Source organism: Cryptomeria japonica, chromosome 11 (assembly GCF_030272615.1).
Source record: "Cryptomeria japonica chromosome 11, Sugi_1.0, whole genome shotgun sequence".
NCBI classification, from domain to species: Eukaryota; Viridiplantae; Streptophyta; class Pinopsida; order Cupressales; family Cupressaceae; genus Cryptomeria; species Cryptomeria japonica.
The window spans coordinates 468,894,916-468,920,142 of NC_081415.1; the positions used below are offsets into that span (position 1 = coordinate 468,894,916).

The 25,227-nt window shown below is 36.8% G+C and overlaps 1 protein-coding gene across 1 annotated transcript in view; it reads right to left on the bottom strand.

The window, feature by feature from the left end:
• Positions 1-2,734: 2,734 nt before the first annotated feature.
• The window catches only part of LOC131068486 (uncharacterized), a 212,120-nt gene continuing 189,627 nt past the window's right edge, over positions 2,735-25,227 (bottom strand). The window contains exon 10 of the mRNA XM_058003675.2: positions 2,735-3,178. Coding sequence (XP_057859658.2) covers positions 3,078-3,178 — 101 coding nt within the window. The 3' untranslated portion in view covers positions 2,735-3,077. The remainder of the gene's footprint in view (positions 3,179-25,227) is intronic.

Sequence of the window (25,227 nt, forward strand, 5' to 3'; positions counted from 1 at the left end):
GTGTTGTCAGTGAGTAGCAGTGTTGTTGATTGCATCAATTTGTGTGATTATGTATGTAGGAAGCCAATCATCGCACTTAAGACTAAGTAAAAAGCTTAGTTCATTGGGTGAGGTCTTGTAACCTCTTGTGTAGTCTTGTATGGGTTGGAAACCCTTATTGATCATCCTTTTGGCATCTTGAGCCTTCCCCTGTAGTTGATTGGCATTTCAAGACTTCAATCTTTTGCTTGTGCATCGTTGAGTTGCAATAGGATGTTGTATGCTTGTAGTTGAACTAGAAGACTCTTGCACGTGTCAAAAGTGTTTGGGCTTGATTTGGTCAACCTATTCGAATGTGGATTCGAGGTTGATGATTCCCTCATTGCATCCCAGTGTCTCTTTGTAAGAATGTGGTTGTGGTACATGTTGATTGTTGTTAAGGAGTTAGTTTTCCTCTTTCTCCTGCTATTTTTAGTGGTGGGTGGTTTTATTGATAGTCTTCCGTTGTCATCTTGCTTGTGCAATGGTGTAGTTTGATATAGATGTTCCTGTGTGTCATGGCCTTCCTTGTGAAACTTGTATAAATGTTAACACACAAGTGTGACATGTTGTGTCATATATTTAGTGTTGAAGTTGTTAAGTAACTCTAGAATGTCTCTAAAAATAAAAAAATATTCCAAATTTTCTTGCTTTGTTTCCTTGGGGGTTACTTGGTGAAGCATTACACATTTTAATAAATATTAAAAAATAAAAATATTTCTTGTGTTCCCAAACCATTAATTTTTTATAAAAATTAAGAATGTAATAGTTCAAGGCCTTCACAATAACCAAATCTCAGTCATATTTAATAATAAATATGTTTTAAAACCAATCTAGTTTTATTCAACATTGTTTTATTGAATAAATAAACACTTTGTAAAGTGAAAAATTCGGGTTTAGCAAATTCACTACATGGAAGGGGAAAATCACTAAGCCAATTTTCACTTGGAGAACTTTACATTCAAAAGAGGGGATGAATCCACTAGATAAAATCCTAAATAACACAAGAACTGAATACTAAGTAGATTGATTGTGTTTGGAATGTGTTTGACCCTCTTTTGTAAGTTGAATAAATATAGTGCTATAATTGAAGACAAAATAAGAGGAAACAATGAGCTACAAATTCGGGATTTCGTCATGCACCTGAATCTGAGAATTATGAAATGATTCGGAGCTACTCTGCGAAATTTGCCAAAAGTAGCAGTGACCGTGTGTTTAGACCAAGACGCCCACCCTCTTGGTCCTTCGAACTTTCCACGCGTTGAAAAGGGTTTTTCCATCTTTGCAAATAAAGCTTAATTCCAGAGGTACAACTGTGCACCTATTGCCTGCACATAGAAAGGAGGAGAAAGTGGTTGTGAATAGGGGTTTGCCTAAGTCAAACCCGGTTTGGAATCAACTTTGAATGAAATACTGCAAATGCTTGAAATAAATGATGGAAAGGTATACCTTCAGATTTGCAATAGATGATGATGCTGCTTTGCTTCTTGAACGTAATAACATATGTTGTATGAAATGGCATGCACATAGCAAAGCCCTAACACACACACACATGCTTGCAAATGAATGAAGCAATGTTGCTCCAATGGATAGATGAAGAATATGCAGCCTTGAAGAATGCTTGAATGTTTGATATCTAATTCTGCCTTCATGAATGTATCTATCCAAATGAGAGGGGAAGACCTCCTTATATACCTGTCTGTCGTCAAACATTTAATTTTCCAACATAGGCCGACATGAGGAATCAATTCTCGCTCAAATTTGAGATAGAGCGTCCTGGTCCTACCCCAAATTGGGTCAAGAATAAGGGGCCCCAGTATAGTGCAAGATGAAAACATGAAGTTTATTGCATGGGGGAGGCATAAATAGGTCTCGATTAAGCGTAGGGATGAGACTGCTAAGGTGATGCGATCAAAATTGCAAAGGGGTGCAATTTTAGGATGCTACACACTTAAAACTTTGAGCCTTTGTATTATTGCGATATTTGAGACTATTACGAAACTTTTATAAGTGTTTTGTTTTAATAAAGTGACATTTGTTGCAAGAGTCATTTCGTGCTCACTTGAGGGTTTGGTTGTTTCTTTATTAGCTATACAAATATTTATTAAACAATAACTATTTAATAATATTCACAATCCTCAAAATAAAGGGAAATTGCTTGTTCTTTAAAAAGGAAGATGCTAATATATATTCCCAATCCTTTGTTTTGCTAATTTAGGCTATTCCAAACTAAAAGAGGGCATCACAAACCTAGATACGCATGAAACCTAATCATTTACTTTTAAAACTTAATTAGAATTCTTCAATAATAATGAAAACTAATCCATAAATTCACAACACCTACATTATTAAAAGATTCATGTAACAAGGTTGCATTTCTCTACATAAAATGACATGTTTGCATTTGATATTGTGAACCAAATATAGATATAATATTTTTAGAACTTAGAATAATAATTTTATAATAATATATTGCATGCTATTTTTTGAAAAAGTTTTATAAATTACTATTTATAAGCAATTCAAGTGAAACATTTTTTATCTATCTTATTTTACTACATAAACTTCGTTTAAAATTATATTTTCCTGCATGCAATATGTGTACACTCTATTCTAGTCTAATAAAGAAACACTAGATTTAAGATAACTATCCAATTTAGCCTTGCAGTTGACATATTTTTCAAATTGAGAGGTTGGTTAGTTAAAGAATGTCACAGTACTTAAAAGTAAGAATGTTTATCATCACTTCAATTTCCTTTCACAACAGTTAATTATAATGGTGGACTTTAATGATGATTTGTCTTCCATTCCTAATTACTTAAACAAGCATTATCTAAAATATAGTTCCACAATGTAATACTCTGATATATAAAACAAAACACCATGTTCTATTGATTATATCCCCATCATGCTTGAGATATTATCAGGTTCTATTCATTACTCTTGTGAACAATGAATGCTTTTTATGCTCTCTATCTTTCATAGCAAAAAGTGAATGACATACTAACTTGGTGTTCATCTTACAAGGTGAAATAAATAAGTATAGTGATAATAATCACTTAAATTATGTGGTTATTCAACTCACCAATACCTTCAATTTTCATACAAATAGAATCTCCTGGAACAAGATGGCGTGGTGGGTTGAATCCTGATCCAACACCTACATGAAATAGTTGTTATTTTAATGCATAAATCATTCTAATGGGCACTTGTGAATCAATATTTTCAAATAAATACAAATCACCCCAAAAATTCATTTAAAACAAGCTTCTTTTGCAATTAAAAGGTGAATCTACTACAATGGGCATAAGTTGTCTTAAGAAATGAGCAACACAATTACAATATAATATGGTGTGGTCACTTGATATTCATGTCTTGAAATCACATGGCTCCTTTTTAAGAAATGTGTATTACTTCACTAAACAAACAAGACAATGACAATAATATGGTTACTTTCAAAGAATATTATCACTTAATTGGAAGACACTACATTGTGAAAAGATTAAAAAATTATGTAGATGTTAAAACATACCTTCCACACAGAGGAGTTATTGAAATGTTATAGATGAATGAAGTAGTATCACTCTAGAGGTTTATTCATCAATGGGTTCTCTATGGGTTGGAACTTAAATAATCATCTTTTAAAATGATTACTTTATCTATCTCAAAGGCAATAAACTACAAACTTTGGTGAATGCACTTGAAATAAAAAATGTTCCCATAAAAAATCTTTCATGCACCTTATGCCATAGTGATACAACTAATAAAAAACACTTTTAGAAGTATTGTCAAACTAATCAAAATTGAAATATACTCCTATCATAAACATAAGGGTATTAAGTAGACTAACTTTTAGAAGTTTATAAAATATCTTCATGGAATCACTCAACACTTAATTTCTTTTAATTTCTAATGGGAATTACAAATGTCAAATATATCAAGAAGATGTCAAGCTTAAATACAAATGGTCCAATGTATTTGTTTGTATCATAGTATTGGGACTTGGAATCTGAACTCAACAAAAAAAACTTGGCCAAAACTCAATAAATTTTTAAAATATATAATATTTAGAGAATTGTTTTTAACATTTTTTATTTGTTAGTATTTTTCCTTTTTTTTCTGGTTTTCTAGCACTTAACCATTTGACACAAACTCTTAGAGATTGCCTTAGCTCACAACTCAAGAAATATTGATGTCCCAACATTATGGTCTGTATCATAATGAATACACCTAGTATTAGTTGCTATATTCCCTTCTCTACAAATGAGCTTAGGTCTCCTCAAGCTACAAATGACTAAGAAACAAATATAATGTCAAAATGAGGTCAAGGAATATGTAAAAGTCTTTTCTATGTGATTCTCATTTTTATTCAACGTACAATCATTTATGACAAAGACAAGGGAATAATGAGAGACAATACAACCCATAACTGGTTTTCAATTCGCAAAAGTATGTTTATGTTCATAAGGATGTTTTATGGGGGATTCAAAATCCTATCAAATTTTCTCTACAAAATGGAGATTACTATAAGAACTTTTTCAAAAATCATGCAAAGGAGAAAGGAGAAGGGAAATATGGCATCCACCATATGCATAAATTACTAATGGCTAGCAAATGAACTTAAGCAAGAGAGGAAAATGGGAGATCCTTTTAGAATCCATAATGCCATATAGATCATACACTAATCATGCAAAGACTCTTAAATAACATTTTGCACATGAGGCCATCTGTCGAATTCGTCCATGCTTAGATTATGGTCACATTTACCATATCCTCCTTTGGTTTTGGTGTAATCATGATCAAGGATAAGCCTAATCATGCAACCTAGTCAACATTCAACATAGTTGTAACTAATAACAACAATAGTCATATCACATTACAAGATGAAAAAAAACACTTCATGACAAGAATACAATAGGTTCAAATACCATTACAAGTTTACAACCTTCAACTATAGAAACAATTACATAATTCAATACATGCAACATTCATCATAGGCTTCTATCCTTGCTTTAGCTCTTTTGCTTGGACCAACAATTTTGATTTTTGTCAATAATCTTCCTCAAATCACTAGCATTTAATCATAGCCATCGACAACCTTCATGATCCAATACACCAACCTTCAATCATCAAAATGGCCAATACTTCATTATTCATTTCACCAACTCTACACTTCAATCACATTGTTCACATTCTTGCTTAATTGGCCAACCAACTTATTGTTCAAACCTTCCATTTTATGCTCTCTTTGTTAGGAAGGTGAACCATTGTAGATAGGCTAACAAACTTCACCATGTGGTGTCATTTGGTTTGCAAACCCTATGTTTCACCTTCTATAGTTGACCTTTGTCATCGGTCAAAGATCTTAGCTCAAATCCATCATCATCATTTGCTCGCTTGATGTGTTCTTAGACCTATTGGGGGGCAGAGTTTATACTTTAACTTGGAAGTCGTTGAGTGAACACTTCTCTAAAATCCCACAACATAGTTGATGGTTGGGTGTCAACCATCGGCCCTAACCCTTACCTCTAACCTTTCTCCATTATCAGGTAAACATTCTTGTGACATCCCAAACTAATAAAGCCATGTCTTTGAGTGTCAAGGTTTGGATGAATCTCTTCTATTTATTTGCCAATATTACAATTGCCAGGAAAGGATTCAATCTGAAGGTTTGGTTTGAAATGAGGAGTGCCAAAGGTTAAATCTAATCTGTTGTTGGAGATTGAGTATTTCTATTGGTTTTATTGCAACCCTAGACTAGCGTACATGTTCAGGATTCCTTGCAGTAGTGTCGTACTATTTGGGAATCACAACTAGGGTGTCGTACTTGTCCATTACTGTCGTGCAGGTCTGCAAACTCCATCAGAGGTATTGTTAGCAGCTCGGAATACACATGATTGCTCAGCACAAGTCCATAAGGTTGTTGTACCTGAGGAACATTGTTGTATTTGCTTAGAGATCTGCCGTATAAGGGTGAGGGAAGGAGTTGTGATATTGTGGTTGCTGCAGTATACAAAATGACTGATATGAATCTGTGACAGTGAACTTGGTATGTTTGGCATTGTAATTGTTGTTGATGTTGGTCACTAATTATTCATTGGAATGAATTGTTGTTAGGAACTCCTAGTGTGGTTTATTCATTGAAGATATAAGTGAAAGATAATGATAATGCACTCTTGTTGAACTATAAGCTTGCATTTGCCTTATTGTTGTTGTTATACATGTGTAATCGCACCCGTTTATTTGTTGTTAATAATATCACAGTAGCAATATAGTTATCATTGTTAGTTGAATTTGTATCTATCCTTTAATTGCAAAACTCAAACAACTTTAGAGAAAATAGAAGTAAAAATCAGACTTCGAGACAAATACATGCCAAGTGTTTGACACCCAAAACTGAAAATTATAGTGAAGGACGGGATCTTATAGTTTCTACCTGAGGATTTTGTGTTGTAGATAGATCATCATGCTCTACAATTCATTAACAACTAAGATAAGCTAAATTAGAAACACATGAAGTGGGTCAATTTTTTTGCAAATCTATTCTTTTGTTTTGAAGCATAGGAGCTGATAGTCTAATCAATTAGTAGATTGTTTGTTAAATGAGTTGTGTGCAAATGTTGTGGGATTTAATTATATGCAAAAGTCATATGAAGAAGATAAGATTACTTGTAAGAGTCCAATCGAAAAAGATAGGACTGCATGTTTCTAATATTTTATTTAAGGATTGATATTCAAAGGAATGAAATTATGCATACCTTAAGGGGAGAACTTGAGATGGGAGAAGCATAGTGGAGGTTTTAGCAAACATTTTGGCGTAGACAAGACAACAACATTGTTGAGCGAAGGATAGTATTGGCTAGGAACAAATGCTGGTGTGAAGAAGTTGGGGCAAAAGTGTAGAATTTGCCAACATGCCAAAGGGACAAAGCAGAATATGGGACTATCCTAGCCTTATCTATATGAGAAAGGTAGTGAGAAGATATTAGTATGGACTTTGTTTTGGGATTGCCTTGAACACAAAGAGGAAATGATATAATTTTAAATGTTGTTGATAGATTTTTTAAAATGGTTCATTTCATCCTATGTTAGAAAAGTAGTGATGTATCCCACATAGCCACATTATTTTTCAAAGAGGTAGTTATTTTGCATGGTTTGCCCAATAGAATTGTTTTAGATAGAGACACAAAATTTGTTGGGCATTTTTGGTGTACCTTATGGAAGAAATTAAGAACAAAATTTGGTTTTAGTTCAATCTACCATTTGTAGACTAATGATCAAATTGTGGTTGTGAATAGAAGTTTGGGTAATTTGTTGAGGTGTTCAACATGTGATAAGCCTAATTTGTGGAATTTGACATTAGCTTAGGAAGAGTTTGCCTATAATAACTCAATTGATATGAGTGTAGGAAAATGTCCTTGTATTGTGCATGGGTACAACCCAAGACATGGATGTATTAAGGGATAGTGCAAATTTGGTGAGGAAATGTGTTGTAGCTAAGGAGTTTGCTAATTACATTCACGATTTGCATCAAGAAGTGAAAGCAAGTTTTGAGAAAAGAGCCACCAAATAAAAGACCTATGTTGATACACACAGAAGAGAGCAAATTGGCACATTTGAGGAAGGAGAGGTACCCGCAGAGAACACATTACAAACTAAAATGGAAAAAAATAGGCTTTTGTAGGGTCTTGGAGAAGTTTTCAGCCAATGCTTATGAGATTGACCTTACAATAAAGTATAGATATATCTCCCATATTTAATATTGTTGATATTTACAAGTATCATGAAGGGAAGGGAAGTGTAGAAGGGGACATACATGCAATGTGTAAGAGACATTAGGATGGATATATCAAATGGTTGAAAAGAAATCTGAGAAAATTGACATAGTGATTGGTTCCCGTTTGACAAAGAGGACAATAGGAAAACAATATATGGAATATTTGGTATGTTTGAAGGATAGGGTTATAGATGAGGCATCTTGGTTGAAAGCTATAGAATTGGCTAAGTATGGTATCCCAATTCCAGACTTGCCAAATTGTTCATAAGTAAAACTATGGAACATTTCACTTACCCAATGTGTTTGATGTGGGAGCATCCAAGTTCACAAGAAATCCTATGACCAAAAATATGTGGGTTTTAGTTTTGTTGCTTGTCTTATTATGAGTTTTGGTATTGTGCAAGAAGAAAGTTCAATTTTCGTTGTTAGTTCCTTTTTTGCTAAGGAGCCTAATGATCTTTTTGGAAGAAGTTAAGGCATTTGAGGATGTCTATAAGAAAGGGATTTGACCAAACCCGAATAAATGCAACAAGAGTTTGGGGAGGCAGACAAACTCATACTTGGATGCCATAAAAAAACACAAGGCATGAGATCATAGTAACCCCCAACACCTCAATAGTTGTAACAGTTCGTCAAACTTTCACTAAGACGTATAACTCAATACCCAAGTTGATATCAGTGCTCGAGATTCATCCAAACCTTGACACTCGAAGACATGGCTTTATTAGTTTGGGATGTCACAACAATGTTTACCTGATAATGGAGAAAGGTTAGAGATAAGGGTTAGGGCCGATGGTTGACACCCAACCATCAACTATGTTGTGGGATTTTAGAGAAGTGTTCACTCAACGACTTCCAAGTTAAAGTATAAACTCTGGCCCCCACTAGGTCTAAGGACACATCAAGCAAGCAAATGATGATGATGGATTTGAGCTAAGATCTTTGACCGATGACAAAGGTCAACAATAGAAGGTGAAACATAGGGTTTGCAAACCAAATGACACCACATGGTGAAGTCTGTTAGCCTATCTACAATGGTTCACCTTCCTAACAAAGAGAGCATAAAATGGAAGGTTTGAACAATAAGTTGGTTGGCCAATTAAGCAAGAATGTGAACAATGTGATTGAAGTGTAGAGTTGGTGAAATGAATAATGAAGTATTGGCCATTTTGATGATTGAAGGTTGGTGTATTGGATCATGAAGGTTGTCGATGGCTATGATTAAATGCTAGTGATTTGAGGAAGATTATTGACAAAAATCAAAATTGTTGGTCCAAGCAGAGAGCTAAAGCAAGGATAGAAGCCTATGATGAATGTTGCATGTATTGAATTATGTAATTGTTTCTATAGTTGAAGGTTGTAAACTTGTAATGGTATTTGAACCTATTGTATTCTTGTCATGAAGTGTTTTTTTTCATCTTGTAATGTGATATGACTATTGTTGTTATTAGTTACAACTATGTTGAATGTTGACTAGGTTGCATGATTAGGCTTATCCTTGGTCACGATTACACCAAAACCAAAGGAGGATATGGTAAATGTGACCATAATCTAAGCATGGACGAATTCCACAGATGGCCTCATGTGCAAGATGTTATTTAAGAGTCTTTGCATGATTAGTGTATGATCTATATGGCATCATGGATTATAAAAGGATCTCCCATTTTCCTCTCTTGCTTAAGTTCATCTGCTAGCCATTAGTACTTTAAGACTTGAGCGTAAGAATCATGGGTGCGGAGCGGCAAGGAGAACGGCGAGCAGGAATCCCAAATTTCAAATCTGGGAATGGCGGATTCCCTGGCGAAGGCAGTCTTTTTGGGGGTGGAACTAGCAATCAGGCAGGATTCCAGACGTCCCAAGGTACTAGAAGAGGACAAGGAGACAATCAAATCGGTGGAAGACAAAGATTCCAAAACCGAGGACCCACACGATAGAGGTAAGGGAAAATAATGGTCTTCGCTTTTTGGAGTGAAGCCGCTAGTTAAAACAGGGCTTCCGGAAGTTAAAAATATTTCCGATCCAGTTACAGGGGTGGTTGCTATTTCTGTTCCGGATAAGCTGGTAGATCTTACTGTCTCTAGTTTAGCCATGACATGAGTTAGACGATTCACTGGTTTTAGGCCTAACATTGACGTTGTTAGGAATTTTATAAGGAGGAAATGGGTTCTCAAGGGTCAAGTGGATGTGGCGGCGTTGCCTAGGGGTTTTTTTTCCCTTTGCTTTTAACTCTGAAGAAGATATGAATAAGGCTCTATGTGAAGGTCCATGGATGTTCGGCAAGTATACTTTGGCTCTACAGAAATGGGCTCCAAACCTTTCTCTCGACGAGTCATTTTTTGTGTCGGCGCCTGTGTGGACTCGCCTCCTGGGCCTTCCACTGGAATTCTGGAATGAGGAAGTCTTTAAGGGGATAGCGAGTTCTTTTGGAGAACTTCTCTCGATCGACCCAATGACTGCAGCTAAATCAAGGTTAGTTTTTGCTCGCATCTGTGTAAATGTTAATCAAACGACAAACATGCCCAAATCTATTGAGATTATATCTAAATTAGGGAAATGGACCCAAGCGATTGAATATGAATCGCTCCCGTTTGCTTGCTTTCATTGCAAAAAATCGGGCCATTGGGCAAAATCTTGTCCCCTTAAGAAGGTTAAGAACAGCAAGAATGATAGTAGTGTGAAGCAGAAATGGCAAACGAAAGAGAAAAAAGGAGACCTATCAGTAGAGTGTGATCCAAATAAGGAAGTGATTGAGCTAGAAAAGGAGGCGAAGAAGGATGTGAATAGTAATAATGAAAAACCTGCTTGTGTCTGTTCTAATAATCAAATAGAAAGTACTAAAGAAGATGAGCAAAGAATAGAGGTAAATAATAAAAACGATCCAAAGGACCAGGAGGTAGGGCCAGTCAGTCAGGAGAAAGTAGAGGAAAGTCCCAATGACGATGTGTCTGCATCATCTCATACAAAAGCAAGTGAGGAAGACTTCAATGAAGTGCAAGATTTTAACCTTTCTAATCTTGAGCCTCTGTTGCTATTAACCAATGGAAGCCCAAAGCCGTTTCAATGCAAAACCCCATCACATAGTGCGGAAATGGAAGTCCTGGAAGGAAATCTTAGGATTCTTGGTACGAAAGGGGGAAAATCGAATAAGGAGGGACCCAATGGAGGTATCGCAACTAGAAGCAAGAATAAGAAAAAGGCAGATGTTGGAAGCCAAAAGAAAAAGCAGGGGAGACCTTCTCTAAAACATCAGAGGGAACAGGAAAGTTGGAAGAACCGTGCTGATGGAACACAGAGTTCCATCGAGTCAGCCCTATCCCTGGTTAAAGTATGAAGATAACTTCCTGGAATATAAGAGGGTTGAATGCCCCTCATAAGCAGGATGTGTTACGTAATATTATAAGAGATCATAAACCGGATGTGGTCCTTGTTCAGGAAACTAAGATGTGTAAGGATAAAGTGGAAAGGATTAGAATATTTAAAAATAATGGAGTTATAGGATCTAGTTTGGAGGGAGCCTCTGGAGGAACAACGATCTTTTGGAACCAGTAAGTAAATTATTTCTGAATTTAATAGGAACTCTGTGCAACTTGAGCATATCAAGGATAACTTTGTCTGGGTTTTAACCAATGTCTATGCACCTAATACCAAAACTGGGAGAGCTAAATATTGGAGAAGCCTTGCTAAAGACAGACTTAACTTTGCTGATAAAAGCTGGATAATAATGGGAGATTTCAATACTCCGCTAAAAGAGGAAGAGAAGATGGGAGGCCTTCCCTTGCAGCTTGATGGTAAACAATATCTTATGGATTTCATTAATGATCAAGCTCTTATAGATGTGGATCTCCAAGGGATTAACTATACCTGGACTAATAGAAGAACCAGAGTTGATCTTATTCAAGTTAAGTTAGACAGAACCTTAATTTCTCCTGAGTGGTTATCAAAGTATAGTTGTTCTTTGGCATCTGTTATCAAGATTGGTTCTGATCATTACCCTATTTCTTTCACTGCCAATTCTTTTTCTGCTGAGAGAAATTTCCCTTTTAGATTTGAAAAAGTGTGGTTATCCCATCCTTCTCTGGAAGCTTGTGTTGCAGATTGGTTATCCCATCCCATTACTTGGTGTTGAGAAACATTATTTTGAAAGCTAGGGAAATTATTGCAAGTTTTAAAGAAATAATAATAGATCATGCCTTTAGAGAGAAAAATATGGTGGCGGACTGTCTAGCGAACCTAGGCGTTAACTCCGAATCTCAAACAATTTGGCACGGGGAAGACATTAATATGAGTATTAAAGAGCTCCTTAGAAAGGATATATTTACGGGGAAAGAAGGACTACATAATCATGATAGTTGATATGAGTAATATATGCTTTGACAGAAAGATAATGATTACTTGGCAAAGTGGCAGAATCCCAATCAAATATAATATCACTTCGCACACTTTGAGGGTCATCTTTTTCAAAATCTTGAAAGACAACGGGAAGAAAGTTTTGAGTTTGCAGAAGAATAGAGGTGAAAGTCTGAAATTGAATATGGGAGGTAATCTAAGGAGGGAGGAACCAAACAACACGTCTAGATGGAAGGATATGTTGAAAGTTTGGGCGAAGCTGGAAAAAGGATCCCTAACGAGTTTCATGGAGAAGCTGGTTGATTACGACAAAGGTAGGGTTAATCTTGTAGCCTCCAAAATTTCTGAAAATTGGAGTAATGGGTCCTTTAAAATCTATGGTGTGAGGTTCAAATTGGACGCGGGCCTCATCGCGACTGTGACAAGTATGCCCCACTCAGGGCTCAATTTTTTTAGAGATCTTAAAGTTTCCAATAATGCAGTAAATCTTTTCCTGCGTAAGGAAAAGGAGGGGGCTAAAATCGGAAAAGCCACAGGGGGTTATTATGAAGCCTCCAATATCAAGAAAATCTGGGGCTGGGTTTTGAATGCCATAATGGAATACATAACGGTTGAGAGCTGCTTTCCGAGGGCCCACACTTATCACTTTGTGTTATTAAACCACTTCAGGCATGAGAAAAGGGTCTCCATGCCCTACTATCTCTTCAGGTCCCTTTCTAGATCACTCAATAAACACAACAAGAATCCCTCGAATCCGGTGCTCCATTGTGGGCTCCTGTTGCTCATTTATGAGCACTGTAAAATCCTTGCCATGCAGGAAAACAAGAGGTTATCCGCTTCTCTAGGGAAAGGCAAGAGAAAGTTGGAGGAAGGAGAACCCAGCAAGGAGGAGGCTACTTCTAGAAACAAAAGCAAGAGTGCCACTGGGACGAAAGCCCATGATGAAAAGAATGAAACAGAGGAAACTGGAAAAGAGGGTAGTGAAATGGAAACGGATGAATCAGAGGGTGAGGACAGTTGGAAAGATGAGGATGTGGGTGCAGAGGATGAAGAAGGTGATAACGAGTCCGACAATGATAGCCCAATTCACAGTGCTAGCTTAGGCAACGACAACCAACCTATGGTGGATTTGGATGATAAGGATAATGAGGAAAAAGATTTGAATTCTGAGAGGGAGAAGAACAAGGAACCCGAGAAGGATATGGCTAAGGATAGTTTGAGCGAGGATAAGGAAAGTGTTGAAGAAGGGTTATTCCTAGATAACCTTAAAAAACTCATTGAGGCTAGATTGGGTTATGACAGATGGACATATGAGCTATTGAAGAACTTGGAAAAATTTGGGAAACAGATGGATGAGAAAAGGAAGGAAGATGACAGGAATCAAAAGCAATGGAAGCAAGAAATGGAGGAAAAAGTTAAAAAAATGGCAGCTCAGATTGACTAGCTGGAAGAAGGGACAGTGGCAATGAAAAACCTGCTGGATATTATCCCGAATATCCTGTTAGCAGTTACAAAGAACCTAGAGGATATTTCGAAGATCCTCGATAACTCCAGCTCTCCCAAACCGGTGGTGGACCTTGACATGGATGAAGATGCAATCGAGATTGGAAGTGGGGAAGCTACACCTAGTGCAGCAGCAAAGAGAACTAGAGCACGTGTTAAGAAAGTTGTTGCTGCTTCTGCTAAGGATAACCCTGATCATAGGGATAATATCAAAGACCTTTATCGGATTCTCAGTAACTTGGCTAATGCCCTAAAAAATATAAACTAGTTCTTTTGTCAGGTCTGGCTGATTTTTTGCTGGTTTTTTGGGGCTTTTAGTTGGTTTTTTCTAGTTATTTTGCTGGCTTTCCTAATGTTTGTTCCTCCTGGTTTCTTAATGCTTTTATCTTGTAAGGTCCTTTTGTAAAAGGTTTCGGGGCCCCTTCAAAACCTGCTTTTACTTAAATCAAAACAATGAAGAGAATGTCATTCATGAAGGATTTCGTCCTCACAACCTCTTGAAGATGAACTCTCCAATCAATACATTAAATATAATATCAATCCAAAATGCCCAAATAGAACTCTTAAGAGTCTTTATAACTTTCCCGGGAGAGCTCACACTCTTTCTAGTCAAATGTGGGATAAATCGATATACTTTCTTTTAAATATTCAAGTCTCCAAGTACTTTTACTAAAACGAAACTTTTAATTTTTTAAATAACTTTTCCCTTTACTTAAGTTCACACATTAATAAAGAGATATTTAATTTAACTTTATTGATAAATAAATTAATAATCACAAACAGTTATTAAAAACTCCAGTCAAAAACAACAACTATTAACATCAGGGTATTATTTATAAGCTCACTGTCAATCTAGACCTAGCCCAGCTGACTTACTATAAATAGTATCTCAAAAATACATCTAAACAATCAGAATTGCTTGCAACTTAAGTTGCCTAGGCCAAATATCCTCAAAATCTCTTAAATGTCCTGGTGAGCCTACGAGACCATGGAGAAATAGGCTAATGAAAACATCATATAACATGTGCTAGAAGGGGGACATTACAGTCTTCCCTCCCCAAAATTGCTTGTCCTCGAGCAATTTCATCTCTAGATGCTACAAAATCTGCTCATTTTCCCATGTGGCATCCTCAACCAACAGATTCTTCCATTTAACCGTATATTCCTAAATCGTCCTCCTCCAAAGTGTCCTTTCCTTGGTATCAATGATTGCCTCTAAAACCAATATCAGTTTCCCCTCCTCATCCAGGTGTGGCAACTCTGCTAATGGAACTACATTATGGCCTAGAACTTTTTTGAGCCTGGAGACATGAAATACATTATGCACCTTATTGTTGGCTGGCAATTCTAACTCGCAGACCACCTCCCTAATGCATTGAGTGACTTTGAATGGACCATAGAATCGTGGCTTAAGTTTCTTAGGACCACTCTTCACAGAAGATTGTCTATAAGGTTGAAGCCTTATATAAACCATATCACCAACCTCAAAGCTACGCTCATCCCTGTGTTGATTAGCATATAACTTTTGCTGGTTTTGCACTTGGTGGATGTTCTCCTTCAATGCTCTCAAGGTGTCTTGACTTTCTTACAGATAAATCCTTTGCCTTGGGTACTCTACTACCCCTGAAGAGAAAACCCATGAAGTTAAGAGCCTCATATCTATACAAAGCCATGAACAGAGTCATCTTAAATTTTAATGGACATATGATAAGTGGTATTGTAGCAATACTCACCCAAGTGCAACCGTCTAAGCCATGCCTTTTGCTGCCCTGACACATAATTCCTAAGATAACTCTCAACCCACTTGTTAACTATTTTTGTTTGGCCATCAGTCTGTGGGTGATAACTGGTACTAGGGGTTACCTCAGTACCACTCAGTCTAAAAAGTTCATGCCAGAACAAACTCAAAAACTTGTCCCTATCACTCACAATGTTTCTAGGCATCCCATGAAGTCTAAACACCTCCCTAAAGAACAAATCAACTACTTGAGTTGTTGCATAAGTGGTTGCAATAGCAAAGAAGTGTGCAAATTTTGTCAACCTATCAACCACCACGTAAATGAAGTCCTTACTCTGAACCTTGGGCAACCCTATAATAAAGTCCATTGATATACTTTCCCACTTCGAATAAGGGCTATAGTAATTCAGTTGGAAAGGTATGCTCATTCTTATTTTGTTGGCAAACTGGACATTCCCTAACATACTTCAGGACTTCATTCTTAAGCCCCTTCCATGTGAATCTCTCTCGGATCTGCCTATATGTCTTAAAGAAACCCGAGTAACTAGCCAATGGCGCATCATGAAATGTCCTCAGAATTATCATCTTCAATTGTGAAGAAGGCACTAAGTAGATTTTGTCCTCGTAGTAAATTAGGTCATCAATCACTGCATACCTGTCATCCTAAGTAGTGCCCTCTATTAATCCTGCTGCCCACGGATCCTTAGCATACTCGACTGCAATCATCTCTCTCCAATCAGCTAATATTGCAACTAAGGAACATATATGTGGCTTCCGTGAAAGTGCATCAGCCACTACATTTTTCTTGCATCAGCCTGTAACTTAGTGATCCATTTCTGCTATCTATCATTGAGATCCCTCTGGCTCATGAAGTACTTAATGTTGTTATGATCTGTCTTAATCACAAATTTGCCTCCTACCAGATAAGATCTGAATTTGGCCAATGCATGCATGATAGCCAACATCTTCTGATCATTAGATAAAGTAGCTCTTCTCCACCCCTATCAATTTCCTACTCCCAAATGCTATGGGGTGTTTCTCCTGTATTAGTATGACACCAATCCCTTCACCTGAAGCATCACACTACAACTCAAATGTTTTGGTGATATTAGGAAATGCTAGAACGAGACAAGAAGACATCACTTGTTTGAAGTGTTCAAAACACCTCTAAGCTGATTTAGACTATTCAAGTACCTCCTTCCTTAAGTCTGTAAGTGGAATTGCTGCTTGTGAGAAACCCTTCACAAACCTCTTATAGAAACTACATAATCCAAAGAAGCCCTTGAGCTGAGTGAGATTAGTAGGTGTTGGCCATTCAATGATGGCTTTAATCTTCTTTGGGTCCACTCTCACCCCATCTGCACTAATGATATGACCAAGGTATAGAAGCTTTGTCATACCGAATTCGCATTTTAACTCCTTGCAATATAAAGTCTCCCTCTCCAAAATAGTTAGGACCTCCTCTAAATGTTGCAAATGTTCTTCCCAGGTTTTATTGAAAATCAAAATGTCATCAAAGAAGATCAATAAAAACTTTCGCAGTTGTTTCCTAAATACCTGATTCATGCAACTCTGGAATGTGGTAGGAGCATTGGTTAGCCCAAACGACATAACCAAGAACACAAAATGGCCATAATGACATCTGAAAGCTATTTTCTCAATGTCCTCTACCTCGATCTTGATCTGATGGTACCCTATCTCAAATCTATTTTCGAGAAATAACATGCTCCATGTAGCTCATCGATCAATTCATCAATCCGTGGTATGGGGTATCTATTCTTAATTGTTTTCTTATTAAGGGCCCTGTAATCAATGCACATTCTCACCATTCTATCTTTTTACTTAACTAGGACCACTGTTGAAGCGAAAAGGCTCTTACTTGGCCTAATATACCCTATTTCCAATAACTCCTTAAAAGCCTTTTCAATTTCATCCTTATGCTTCTTAGGATGACGATAGGGGGTAGTTATCACTAGTTTGGTGCCCTCCTCCAATTCTGTCACATGTTCTATTCCTCTCTCAAGTGGAACTCCACGAGGAATATTGTCAAAGACCTTGGTGTGATTGGATATCACCTTCTGTAAATTTGGATGGTAACTCTTATCTTGCTGCTTGGAAATTGAAGGCATAATAAGACACTTTGCTGCCCACTCTACTTGATCATGCCTAATCAATTGTTCCATCCTCTTGAGTGGTACTACTCTATGTCCCCCATCTGAAAGTCCTCTACGCACCACGTCCCTTCCTTGGTGTTTGAACTTCAACTCCAACCTTTCCAAATTGAAAGTGAATTCTCCTAACGACACCATCCATGTCATGCCAAGAATAACATCATAATCTCCCCTGTCAACCACAAAGAAATCATCTGCCAACTCATAGTCACCCAACTGTATGTGCAGATTAGAAATATTACGAGTACAAAGAAGCTTATGTCCACTAGGTACCATTACTCTGGACTCATCATGTTCATCTATTTGCAACCCTCTCTTAGCTACAAAACTCTCATCAATGAAGTTATGTGTAGCTCCTATATCTATCAAGGAGATCACTCGCCACCCTTATATCACATCCCTCACTTTGAAAGTGATTGCCTTTTGGTCACTTGTAAGTTGTGCAATAGTCATATGATCCTTAGATTCTCTTTCTGATGTGTTTTCTTCTTCACAACTCTCAGAATCAGATTGCTGGTTTGCTTTTTTAGATGGTGATTCTTCATCAAAAAAATACTCAATTTGTTTTGCCTTCACTTTAACAACACACTTATGCAAAGGGTCCCATGGTTCCTTGCAGTGTAAATACAATTTCTTCCTTTTGAGTTCATTTAACAAATCATTGTCCAACCTGTTTGAATCATGTCTTGGTTGATGTGAATCCCTCTAGAAATTTCTCTTGTCCTTATCCTTCTTGGATGGGAACCCCTTTGAATGAAATTTGCCCTTAGAAGTAGAGGACTCCATATCTCTAGCCCTTTTAATGGCTTCCTGTAATGTGGGAGGGTTAAGACCCTTGATCCATCCTCTCAACGGATCTGCTAATCCATCCATGAACTATACTATAAACCTCCTCTCAGATATGTCAGTGACTAAAACAGATATTCTCTGAAAATTTGCAACATAAGTTTCCACCAAACTCCATTGTTTAAGCTGTGCTAGCTCCTTAAAATATAACTTTGGATCCTTTTTATCAAATCTTTCAATTAATCTCTCGATGAACTCCACATAACAGGTAATCTAATCATGTCCCATGGTAACCATTTTGTGATGCCACCACTCATGTGCAATACCATCAAGATGAATCGCTGCATATTTGATGGCTTCTTCCTCTGGCATATGGTTGAGCTTAAGATACGTGTCCACTTTTTGGACCCAAGCTCGTGTTGTAGTCTTCCCCGAAGCATCAAAATATGGTAGAGTTAGCTTCCCTACTTTCTTCCTTAATTCAAAATTTTGATTTTTGTCTCCAATGTGAGGTCTATGTTTCATCCTCACATCAACGTAATACCGTAAAGATATAACTGCTTGGAACTCTACTCCCCCACTCTCCCAGTCTCTCCTAAATTGATCATGTAAGTCTATAATCTGAGGTCATTTTCTGGTTGTTCCTACACCCTGGGTGGAAAGGTAGGTAGAAGAGGTCTAGAGCTCATCGTTCTAGTTGTCTAAGCTACATATCCAAAGTTATCGCCCATATTTCCTCTTCTGTTGTCCCCATTTCCATTTTGTCCACTATTACCTCCATTTTGATTATGGCTACCACCATTATTTCCACTGTTGTTTCCACCACCCAAGTCATTCACATCAATACCCATCCGGCAAGCTATCATCTATGTGGTAGGTCCAAACGATAATTCTATTGTTGTGCTCTTTACTCTGCAAGTTGTTGTCCCTGAACTATAGTGTCCAATAATTGTATAAACCTCTCCTCACCTAGATCCTTTCTCTCAATGATATTGTCAATGTTTTGTTCTCCTGTAACTCCTTGTTCTTCGCGACCTGTATTAAATATTGCTCTATTTCTTCGTGTGTTGTAATGGTGGGTGAAAGGTTGCTGGTCAAATCCAAACATATTATTGTTTGTTCACATTGTACCCTCTAGGATGACAAGATACACTACTCTTATACCACTGTAAGATCCCTTGTCCTTGGCTAGAATTTTCAGTTTTGGGTGTCGACATTTTGTCAAACACTTGGCATGTATTTCTCTTTAAGTCTCATTTTTACTTTTGTTTTCTCTAAAGTTGTTTGAGTTTTTCAATTAAGGGATAGACACAAATTCAACCAACAGTTATAACTATATTGCTACTGTGATATTATTAACAACAAATAAATAGATGCGATTACACAAGTATAACAACAACAATAAGGCAAATGCAAGCTTATAGTTCAACTGGAGTACATTGTCATTATCTTTCACTTATATCTCCAATGAATAAACCACACTAGGAGTTGATAACAGCAGTTCATTCCAATGAATAATCAGCGACCAACATCAACAACAATTACAAAGCCAAACATACCAAGTTCACTGTCACAGATTCATATCAGTCATTTCGTATACTGCAACTGCCATAATATCACCACATCTCCTTCCCTCACCCATATACAGCATATCTCTGAGCAGATACAACTATGTTCCTTAGGTATGACAACCTTATGAATTTGTGTTGAGCAATCACAAAGTATTTTGAGCTGCTAACATCTTTTCTGATGGAGTTTGCAGACCTGTACGACAATAATGGACAAGTACGACACCCTAGTTGTGATTCCCAAATAGTACGACACCGTTGCAAGCAATCCTGAACATGTATGGTAGTCTAGGGTTGCAATAAAACCAATAGAAATACGCAATCTCCAACAACAGATCAGACTTAACCCTTGGCACTCCTCATTTCAAACCCAAACCTTCAGATGAACCCTTTCCTGGCAATTGTAATATTGGCAAATAGAAGAAATTGATATCTCAAGCAATATGATTTACCTTAAAATAAGCACCCAGAAATCCTCCTGACTGTGTCTTTCAACAACAAAGAGAATGTCATTCATGAGGGGTTTCGTCCTCACAACCCCTTAAAGATGAACTCTCCAATCAATCCAACATGCCCAAAAAGAACTCTTAAGAGTCTTTTATAACTTTCCTGGGAGAGCTCACACACTTTCCAGCCAAATGTGGGATAAATCAATATACTTTCTTTTTAATATTCAAGTCTCTAAGTATTTTTAGTGAAAGGGAACTTTTAATTTTCTAAATAACTTTTCCCACATTAATAAAGTTAAATATTTAATTTAACTTTATTGATAAATAAATTAATAATTGCAAGTGATTATTAAAAATTCCAGTCAAAAACAACGACTATCAACATCAAGATATTATTTATGAGTTCACTGTCGATCCAAACTTGGCCCAACTGACTTACTATAGATAGTATCTCAAAAACACATCTAAATTTCTTGCAACTGAACCTGCCTAGGCCAAATATCCTCAAGATCCCTTAAATGTCCTGGTTAGCCTATAGAACCATGGAGAAATAGGCTAAAGACAACATCATATAACGTGTGCTAGAAAGGAGACATTACATAATGTCTCCATCTTTTCAACACTTGTACAATTTCATAGAACCCTTGATCTTTATCATGTACCGAATACTTCTTTGCTTCATTCATTTTTTCACTTAAGTATGCTACAAATTTGTCCTCTTGACTCAACATAGCTCATGTGGTTGTCACACTTGCATCATAGTCAACTTGAAAAACTTTTCCAAAATCTAGAAGTGCAACATTGGCAGTTCAATCACTTTCTCCTTCAACAACTAAAAACTCCTTTCTAATGTAACTATCCAAACAAATTCTCTTCTACTTCCTTTCAATGTTGTCTCTGTGATTGGAGCATGGTTCCCACTAAAACTCCTTATGAACTTCTTATAGAAGCTCACCAAGCCATGAAATATTGAAAGATACTCATAGGTGAAGTCCAATCGACAATCACCTTAACCTTCTCGGGGTCATCTTTTAACCCTTCTTTTGAGACAACAAACCCCAAATATACTAACTCTCCTTTTATATAACAACATGTTTTCATGTTCACCATTAATTTTTCTTCTTTTATCCTCTATAATATTGCCCTAATGTGTAACAAATGCTCTTCCTTTGTCCTACTAAAAATCAAAATATCATCTAGATATACTATTACAAACTTGCCAAAAAAAGGTTTCAGTACCTCATTCATCAACCACATGAAGGTACTTGGGGCATTCATTAAGTCAAATGATATCACCAACCACTCGTATAAACCATATTTGTTTTAAACAATGTCTTCCATTCATCTCCTCAAAATTATTATTTGATGGTAACCACTCTTCAAATCTATCTTCGTGAAGTACTTAACTCCACTCAAATAGTCCATCGTATCATCCATTCGAACAAGCAAGAATCTATAATTGATTGAGATTATTTTGATGGCTCTAGAAATAGTTTACATCGATCATTCTTTGTCCTTTGGTGTGACTATCATTGGTATAACACATGGACTCAAATTTTGTCTGATTAGGCCTTTATCTATCAACTTTTACACTTGTCTATTTATCTCTTCATTATCCATTGGAGTCATCCTGTTGGGAGACTTGTTTGGCAAACTAGCACTTGGTATCAAGTCTATGCAATGACTAAGCTTCTTATTGGTGGCAATCCATCTAGCATCTCAATCAAAAAATTTGAAAGCTCTTCGAAAATCTCCTATACTTCCATCAAAATTTCCCCTTTCTCTATTGTCCTTACCATTGCAAGCTTAGGAATAAAACCATAACATGCTTTCTCTTTCTTCAAGTCCTTCAAGAATTGTTTCCTAACCATGAAGCAAACTCAAGGATTCTTTCCCACTTCTTCCTTTGTATTTTTCATGGGGTTTAGAGTGTACTCTTTTCAACCTTTCTTTATTGCATAACAATTACTTTTTCCATCATGAATAACTTGTTTATCGCATTGCCAAGGTCTGCTTAATAGACTATGGCATGCATCCATTAGCATAGCATCACATAGTATCTCATACTTATAACTGCCTGATGAAAATTCACAAGACATTGCCCATGTACAAATAATTGGTGTCCCTTTTGTAACCATGACACTTTGTAGGGACTTGGATGCTTCATCTTCTTCATTTATAACTTTTCTACCATCTCCTCTAACACTAAATTATTAATGTTATTGTCTATGATGACCTTGCAACATTTACCTCCAAACTTACACTTGGTCTGGAACAAATTCCTTTTGTGTGTTGGTTCTTCCTTCTCTTGCTCTAGTTTCAACAAAATTCTTCTTATCACAAAAGACTCTCCATCTTCTCGATCTTCTCCATTTTTGGATGAAGCCACACTTTCCTCTTTACCTTGGGCCATATGAACTCTGGCCTCTTTTCCTTTATTGCTGCTATGTTGAATTTGTGGACACTCAAATGCCCTGTGCCTTGCTTCTCCACATTAGTAATATGTACCATTGAAACCCTTTGGTTTTCCAAAGTTTCCTCTTCCTTTGGAATAGTCACCTCTACCTCTAGAATAACTTCCCCTTTCTCCAGTTTCTTGAGTGTATGAACTTGTCCACGAGGTACCAGCCTCTTTTTGTTTCATGGGATAACCTCTCCCACTGCTTGATTGTCCTCTACCATGGGAATTCATTCCCAGTCCTCTTGCATTGTTTTGTTGTTTTCTCTTTAACTTTTCTTCTACCTTTAAGGCATATTGGTAGGCTCCTCCTACACTGTGCAACCCAACCATAGTTGTCTCACCTTGTAGGTCATTTACATACCTTGATAATTTATTAGCATCATCTTCCACATGTCCCACTTTAATGCTCAATCGATAAAATTATTTGATGTAGTCTTTTACACTTGGTCTCTCTCTGCTTCAAATTTTGCAATTTTCTAAATAAACTTAAATGATAATCTCCTCACAAGAATTTGTCTTTCATCTTCATCACCATTTGATCCCATGACAATATTTTCTTTCCATCTCCTCTATCAATTTGTTTGAAAGTGATCCCACCATAGGAACACATGTCCTTCAAGTTTTGTGTAGACATTTAACTTTTTTGTCATCTTCAATCCCTTCGAAATCGAAGTACTCCATTTTCAATATCCAATCAACAAGCTCTTAACGTTTTAGACTCCCATTCTAACTTAAAGGATTAATGCTTGGTTTGTTGTGTAATCTTGTGATGGCCCTTAGAAATCGTACTTTTCCTTGATCTAACACACCTTGATTAGCTTCATTTCCTCCTACCACTTCTTCGTCCTCATTGACATCTTTGACATGTACACCTCTTCTTTTCGTTGCTTCTATGGTTTCTAGCCTCACTGTTATCCATCTCAACATTTCTACAATCACTACATCACCACCTCAAAGTGCTCAACCTCTACAATCACAACCTCTCAATGCCATGTATGTGTAGGTTCTCTGTAGTTGTACGTCTTCTCTCAATCTTCTCTTATCAACAACAAAAATCTCTAGAATCCTCTCTTGACATGTTCACAATCTTTGATACTTGCTATAATACCACTTGGTGTAGTCATGACCAAAGATAAACCCAATCATGCAACCCAATCAACATTCAACGTGGTTGTAAGTAATAACAATACTCTTATCACATCACAAGATGGAAAAAAACACTCCATGATAGGAATACAATAGGTTCAAATGTCAATATAGGTTTACAACCTTCATCTATAGTTATAGTTACAAAATTCAATACATCCAACATTCCACACAAGCCTTTGACCTCGCTTTCGGTCTTTGCTCGAACCAACAATTTTGATTTCTGCCAACAATATTCTACAAATCACCAACACTTAATCATAGTCATTGACCACCTTCACATTCCAATACACCCACTTTAGATCATTAAAATGTCCAAACTTCATTATTCAATTTGCCAACCCTACATTTATGCTGCATTATTTACATCCTTAACTAACCAATTAACTTATCGTCCAAAATTTTCATTTTTATGCTCTCTACATTAGGAAGTTGAATGATTGCAAACAAGCCAACGAATTATCTAAATCTTAATTGTCGGCCCTATGTTTCACCTTCTATCGTCAACCTTCATCATAAGTCAAATTTTCCTACTTGATGTGTTCTTAGACCTATAGGGGGTTGGATTTTGTAAGATCCTTTAACTTGGAACTTGTTGAGTGAACACTTCTTTAGAAGCCCACAACATAGTTGATGGTCAAGTGTCGACTATTGGCCTTAACCCGTACCTCTAAACTTTCTCCATTGTCAAGTAAACATTGTCCTAAAATGCATAACTATGAAGCCAAGTCTTAGGGTGTTGAGGTTTGGATGAATCCCAAGCACTAATATCAGCTGGGGTAATGATTGTTATGTCTTAGAGAAGGCCCAAAAAGTTGTTAAACCTATTGAGGTCTTGAGAATTGCTATGATCTCGTGCCTCATACCTTTTATGGCATTGGAGTATGAGATTGTCCACCTTCTTGAACTCGTGTTTATCAAGGTTTGGCCAAATCCCATGCTTCTAGACATTCCCGAATGCCTTAACTTCTTCCCAAAAGATCATTAGTTTCCTTAGCAAAAATGAACTCTTGACTTAGCCAAAATTGAAGAACTTTCTTCCTGCACAATACCAAAACTCACAAGACAAGCTACAAAATTGAAACCAGAAATATTTTTGGTGACACAAGATGCTCATGAACCTAGATGCTCTTGCATTAGGTTTTGATGTTGTATCTAGGTTGAAACATTGGTTGGTCACCACCATACCCACTTAAGTGCACCATTTTTATTTTGCAAAAAGTCTTGTAGATAAAAAAATTGGAATGCTAGGTAAGAAAAATG